Below are 7,019 nucleotides of genomic sequence, written 5' to 3'. Positions count from 1 at the left end.
ACTGCTTTCGGTTAATCCTATTCTGTTGCATAGCCTGTCATTGTTGCTACAGTTGTTTCCCTTACCTGCTATCCTACTGCTTAGTATAGGGTGCTAGTTTTCCATCAGTGGCCCTACATTCTTGTCCGTCTGCTGTGCTATACTATCGGGCCGTGAACACTTGGGCGATGATCACGGGTATATACTTATATACTATATACATGACACAAGTGGTGACTAAAGTCGGGTCGGCTCATAGGAGTACCCGCAAGTGGATCTTTGTGGCAGAGCGACAGGGCAGGTTGAGACCGCCTAGGTGAGAGGTGGGCCTGGCCCTGGACGGCGTCCGCGGTTACTTCGACATAACACGCTTAACGAGTTCTTGGTATTTGATCTGAGTCTGGCCATTTGGTCTATACGCGCTAACCATCTACGTGGGAGTAGTTATGGGTATCCCGGCGTCGTGGTATCAGCCGAAGCCTTCGTGACGTCAGCGACTGAGTGGCGCGCGCCGGATTGGACTGGAACGCCACTAGGCTAGGTCTGCTTCCGGCCGCGTACGCAACGTGCAGGTGTGCAATGGGCGATGGGCCCAGACCCCTGCGCGCATAGGAGTTAGACCGGCGTGCTGACCTCTCTGTTGTGCTTAGGTGGGGCTGCGACGTGTTGATCTTACGAGGCCGGGCATGACCCAGAAAAGTGTGTCCGGCCAAATGGGATCGAGCGTGTTGGGTTATGTGGTGCACCCCTGCAGGGAAGTTTATCTATTCGAATAGCCGTGTCCCTCGGTAAAAGGACGACCCGGAGTTGTACCTTGACCTTATGACAACTAGAACTGGATACTTCATAAAACACACCCTTCCAAGTGCCAGATATAACCCGGTGATCGCTCTCTAACAGGGCGACGAGGAGGGGATCGCCGGGTAGGATTATGCTATGTGATGCTACTTGGAGGACTTCAATCTACTCTCTTCTACATGCTGCAAGATGGAGGCTGCCAGAAGCGTAGTCTTCGACAGGATTAGCTATCCCCCTCTTATTTTGGCATTCTGCAGTTCAGTCCACTGATATGGTCCTTTACACATATACCCATGCATATGTAGTGTAGCTCCTTGCTTGCGAGTACTTTGGATGAGTACTCACAGTTGCTTTTCTCCCTCTTTTCCGTTTTCTATACCGGATTGTCGCAACCAGATGCTGGAGTCCAGGAGCTAGAGATCCCGAGGATGATTCTACATGGAGTTCGGCTTCGAGGAGTAGTTAGGAGGTCCCAGGCAGGAGGCCTTGCCTTTTCGATCGTTGCTACTTTTGTGCTAGCCTTCTTAAGGCAATCTTGTTTAACTTATGTCTGTACTCAAATATTGTTGCTTCCGCTGACTCGTCTATGATCGAGCACTTGTATTCGAGCCCTCGAGGCCCTTGGCTTGTATTATGATGCTTGTATGACTTATTTATGTTGTAGAGTTGTGTTGTGATATCTTTCCGTGAGTCCCTGATCTTGATCGTACACATTTGCGTGCATGATTAGTGTACGGTCGAATCGGGGGCGTCACACTGGATGGCTAGGCTGCTCGTCTCGGCTTCTTCGGCGGTCTCTCTCAACGGTTCTGTCGGCCCAAGCATCCTCCATCACCGTGGGTTGCGCCAGGGAGACCCGCTCTCCCCATTCCTCTTCATTTTGGCCATCGACCCACTGCACCACCTCATCACGGCGGCGGTAGACCAGCAACTGTTACATCGCCTCCCAGGTCGCGACCTGGCGCTTCGTGTAAGCCTCTACGCAGACGACATAGTTATCTTCATAAACCCTAGACGAGAAGAGGTAGACTCTCTGCTGCACATCCTTAGCGATTTCGGCGAGGCAACGGGGCTCTGTATTAACCCGGCCAAATCCACGGTCTCACTGATCCGTTGCGAGAACATCAACGTCGAGGAGGTGCTACAAGGTTTTGCAGGCTCCATCGCCCCCTTCCCCATCAAATACCTTGGGTTGCCGGTCTCTACGGGACGCCTGCGCTTGGTTCACCTCCAGTTCATCATCGACAGGATCAAGGCTAGGCTTGCGGGCTGGAAGGGCAAGCTGCTACCGATGGCCGGCCGCCGCGTCCTCGTCCGATGTGTGCTGAGTGCCATGCCAACCTTCGCCCTCACCGTCCTCCGTGTCCCACAGAAAATTCTCAAAGAGATCGACAAGTGTAGACGTCGTTTCCTCTGGTGCCAGGACGACGAGGTTGCAGGCGCCAGCTGCAAGGTCAACTGGCCAGCGGTCTGCGCCCCGACGGAGCAAGGTGGCCTGGGCATCCCCGACCTGCAGCGTTTTGGCAGAGCGCTGCGGCTGCGCTGGCTCTGGGCTGCCTGGCACCACCCGGAGCGGCCTTGGGTGGGCACCGAGCTGCCTTGCGACGGTGCGGACAAGGCGCTCTTCGTGGCCTCCACCAGAGTTGCGATCGGCGACGGGGCTCGGGCCTCTTTCTGGCTCTCTCCATGGATCGGCCAGGGCTGCCTCTCGCAACAGTTCCCAAGGCTGTTTAGCTACTCGCGGCGCAAGAACAGATCGGTACGGGAGGCCCTCAGCGACGACACGTGGATCCGCGACCTCGCCCACGGCAACAACCGCCATCTCCTGCCGGACGTCCTCGCCCTTCATCGTCTGCTCCAGGGGGCGGACGTGCAGCTGCAGCCAGGAGTGCCGGATGATCTGACGTGGAGTAGAGCGAGCTCAGGAAAGTACACAGCGAGGTCGGCCTACCTGGCGCAGTTCCAGGGGAGAACGGCGACCCACTTCGACCGGCTGGTTTGGAAGGCCTGGGCGCCGGGCAAAATCAAAATCTTTGCCTGGTTGCTTCTTCAGGATCGACTCTGGTGCAATGACAGACTCGAACGGCGAGGCTGGACAAACGCTTACTTCTGCCAGCTCTGCGTCAGAAACCTGGAGTCGTCGCGCCACCTCTTTTGGAGCTGCCAGGAAACCGGATGTGTGTGGGCCGAGCTGGGACTGTGGCACGGCTGCTCGGCTCTCACCCCGGCCAAGAGCTGGCGTCATGACAGCTCCACCGCAATCGTGCAAGGCATCCTAGAGCAGACCCCGCACCAAGGCGAAAGGGAGTGCGGACGCTGTGCTGGCTTGCTTGCTGGGAGATTTGGCAGGAGAGAAACAACAGCACCTTCAGGCAGCAACTGTCATGCGTGGCGGGAATCATCAAGCGCATACGAGACAGCTTCGAGCTATGGAGAACCACAGGCGCCGCATGCTTAGAGAGCCCCTTCGGGAACCCCCCCAGAGATAAACCCACTCTTGTTCCTAGGGTTTTTGGCCGTGTGTGGCACTCCCTAAACCCTAAAACTTTGATCCTAGGATCCTCACCACCTTTATTGTTTTCCGTTGCTTTCTGCTATGATCAATGAAACGCCAGCAATTGCTGGATCTTTCAAAGAAAAGAACTGTTCCGTTGACTTCCACTGGTTCAGACATCTTTTCCATAGTACAGCGTTGGTGTTAGCTTGTCATTTACCACTTCAAACAAAAAAGCCTCAACGTTTCTCCAAATTTACTGCCTTAATGTTAAATCATGCAAAATCCCGGTACAATCCATGCATCCCAAACTGACAATTTATAGTTTGTCTTCATGTTCTCTCAAGAACAAAAGGGTTATCGCTTGGAGGTATCATAAACTGAACCCCAAAAAGAATATGCTCTTGTGTGTCAGTTTTGTCATGCCTCATCTCAGCAAAGAAGGCCATGAGAAAAGGCAAAAGACAAGCTGGCATCAACTTCCTATGCAACGGAACAAGCTGCGCTAAACGCAGTTGACTAGTACATGAACTCGTTCGTGACATAAGCCTTGAGGCTGGGATTAACAAAAAGTTCCTTTAGGTTAGTTGGCCACGCGTTGTCTAACTGAAATACGGCACTTGACAGATAGCATAACAGAAAACAGCTCCTGGCTGATTCTTCGTTGAGTACTCATCGATGTAGCCTGGATGCTCATCGAAGTGCATCGAATACCTGAGCTTCTAGATTTCATATCTAGGTGGTAATGTAACAGAACATGTACGTTATCATTGAGCTGTTTTTCTTTTCATGTCAGTTAGGTTAGGTGAACAGCTAATTTACTTAGAATTTTCTCTGACTTTTGTTTAATAAATGACATAGCTTTTGCCCACCATGAGGTATAAACCAAGTGGGATATATACTTGTTTTGATTGAGCATTGACTATTAAGGGATCCAACTAATAACATGGAAGCATGTTCTTGACAAAGGAAAATCAACAGCATTATCTTGTGGAGTGCAACAACGAGGCATCATACTCTACTAATTCTCTAATTCAGTCATTCGATACTTAACATTACACTTCAGCTTCTAGTCGGACAAAGCTATACAGTATATCTGTGAATTACACTCCAGATAGCATGTAGGTAACATCACTGTAGCAGCTAGGAGGCATCCAGTTTCTGGCTCTCTTTGGATCCAAAGCTATACAGTATATCTCGTCGAAATTCAGGGTCAATTATGTACAGTAGTGCCTCATGGTGCTTTCTCTCCATTCAGTTTCACCGCAGCAGCTTCCTCCTGTATTTCAGAGGTAGTGCTAACATTACCCTGTTCTATGGGCCCTGTTCCTTTGACGGTTCCTACTTTCACATACTTGCTGGTGAACTTGTACTCCCAGTCCTGCAAGGCACTAAGCTCAAATGGACCAAGGCCAGATACATCACCTGTCAGATCTTGTGGCTCAAAGGACATCTTTGCCAATGCCCTACTGGCATCTTTACCAGCAAACAATGCATATGGTCCACCAGGCCCATAAAACATTCTGCAAAGCACAAATCAAATCAGCAACAGCCAAAAGTGATGTAGTACATATAGCAAATTAGTAATTTCATCTTTGATGGCAAAAGGTTGAGTTAAAAACTTTGGATTGAGAGAATTAAGACTAATGTCTTGGACAAGGGATATGCGTTATCTTACTGTACACCAGAAGAGAAAAACAAATGATGTTTTCATGCGATTTGAATTGGAGGGAGTTTCCAAAATTTACAGTCCATAAAGAACAAATCACCAAGGTTTATACACTATATAATGAAGTTCTAACCTTGCTGATGCACTGCAAAAATATAGTCCAGGTAATTAGGTGTGCAATTCCCTGTTTGATAGTATCAGTTTATCATCGTTCTCACGAGCCTCAAGCCATCAACTCATATGATAGTACTATTAAACTTTGTTAACTTGTGATCGCATTTTGCAGGTACGTATAAAGATAATAATATATATATGGAATAGTGATGAATAAGTGAACTTGAACATACAACCTCTAAATACACCATGTAGATTAGCATTGAACAATTGAACCCACATCGGCTCCAAACATACCAACAGCAGAAATGCTCTATGCTAGGCATCAGAATTGAGAAGCTCCAGTAGTCTATTTGCAGCATGTACATTTTATATGCATATCTGAATGTCCGTCAAATATCTCATGAACAACTGGTCTAATAGCTACTAACACCGAAATCATTTACACCTTTCTTTGCTAGACACTTAGGTTTGCCAAAGAAAGTCACTGCAGTTCCCATAGTCCAGAACAAAATATCAACTCAGGTCAATGTGTTCATTAGTTCTCTTATTGCACAACTGCCTATGACTCATCAAAATACTGCCTTCGAATTATTTCGCACAATTTCCTACGATTCTTATTTAGAATACTACTAGACCTAGCATAGAAGAACAAATCATTTGCTTCCAGGTTTAGGCTATCAGCTCTTCGAGACCAAGAAGAATGTTTTCACTTCAGAGAGTAATTTCTAGAGAACTTCGTTTGTACTAGTAACAAGTGATACCACTGATCAGTGATCACAAGTTCACAACCGAGTTCTGAAGGAGTAATTGATTTGGTGGCCACAGCTGATAGTCTGAATTCAAAGGAACAGAGCCGAATTGGAGGTGTATATGAGATGGGGCTAAGGAAATCGACCTGCTCTGGGAGACGTCGTAGATCTGCCCCTTGATGGCCATGAGAAGAGGCTTCTCGGGGTCAGACCCGTCGTACTGCCGCAGCTCATCCGCCGTGATCTCCCCCACCTGCACAGGCTCCGGAGCTGGTGGCAGCGCCTCATCAGCCACCTCCTGCCATCGTCGTGGCGGCGGAGGCGGCGGGGCGAGGAGGCCGGACGCCACCTTGTAGACCGCCGCCGCGGCAGCCACGGCGGCGAGCACGGTCCCCGGAGGCGCACTCCTCGCTGCCTGCCACAGCTCGGCCACTGCCACCCGCCAATCGGAGGGGAAAAACACATCAGGCTACGAAGGAAGTCCGAAACGAGGATCGGATCCTCGCTAAAACTCGAAAACAGAGAACTCACCCTTCCCCGAGATACCGAGTCCGCCTGGAGCAGCCCTACACCGCACAGCGCCGGAGACGCGCTTGTCGGGAAGCCGCGGCGACGCTGTCGCTCGCCGTCTGCTGACCGGCGCCGCGGCCGAGGGAAGGGTCGCCGCAGAGAGGGCTGAGCAAGCTGCCATACTTACGATCCGACGAAAGGTACTGCCTACTGACACAGTACAGGCACCCCTCCTTGACCTTGAACTACTCTCTGTACAGTCAGCTGGTCAAATTAACACGTAATTTTCTTATAATAAGAAAGAATTATATGTTTTAATGTTTTTTGATAAGTACTCCCTCTGTAAACTAATATAAGAGCGTTTAGATCACTATAGTGATCTAAACGCTATAGTGATCTAAACGCTCTTACATTTAGTTTACAGAGGGAGTATATGTTTTAATTTCCCTGAATTCTGAATCGCGCAGCTGCGCCGGATGGTTGTCTCGAGCGCACACGCGAGAGCCGTCCGATACGCCCGATCGCCACCGACGCGTGCGGAATCGTCCGACCAGAACAATAATAACCCATATCACGACAAGCGAAAGGGAGCGGCCCACGTGGGGACAGTGCATGAGGTGGGGATTCAGTTGGAACTTAGATCTCCATGCATTTAATTAGCGTTTTCAAAATTTTGAAAAGCTATAACTTTTAGACCAAGCAT

At 49.8% G+C, this 7,019-nt stretch overlaps 1 protein-coding gene across 1 annotated transcript; it reads right to left on the bottom strand.

Moving 5' to 3' along the window:
• Nucleotides 1–4,176: 4,176 nt before the first annotated feature.
• Nucleotides 4,177–6,568, bottom strand: LOC109773669 (membrane steroid-binding protein 2). The gene is made up of 3 exons (XM_020332378.4): nucleotides 6,338–6,568; nucleotides 5,953–6,238; nucleotides 4,177–4,794 (listed from the first exon to the last, which is right to left on the bottom strand). The coding sequence occupies exons 1-3, from the start codon at nucleotides 6,495–6,497 to the stop codon at nucleotides 4,506–4,508; spliced, it is 735 nt and encodes a 244-aa protein (XP_020187967.1). The 5' UTR covers nucleotides 6,498–6,568; the 3' UTR covers nucleotides 4,177–4,505.
• Nucleotides 6,569–7,019: the final 451 nt, after the last annotated feature.

This window comes from Aegilops tauschii, chromosome 1, assembly GCF_002575655.3.
Source record: "Aegilops tauschii subsp. strangulata cultivar AL8/78 chromosome 1, Aet v6.0, whole genome shotgun sequence".
Lineage (NCBI taxonomy): Eukaryota > Viridiplantae > Streptophyta > Magnoliopsida > Poales > Poaceae > Aegilops > Aegilops tauschii.
Note: the sequence above shows the minus strand (reverse complement) of the source record. Positions and strands in the feature narration are given on the sequence as shown.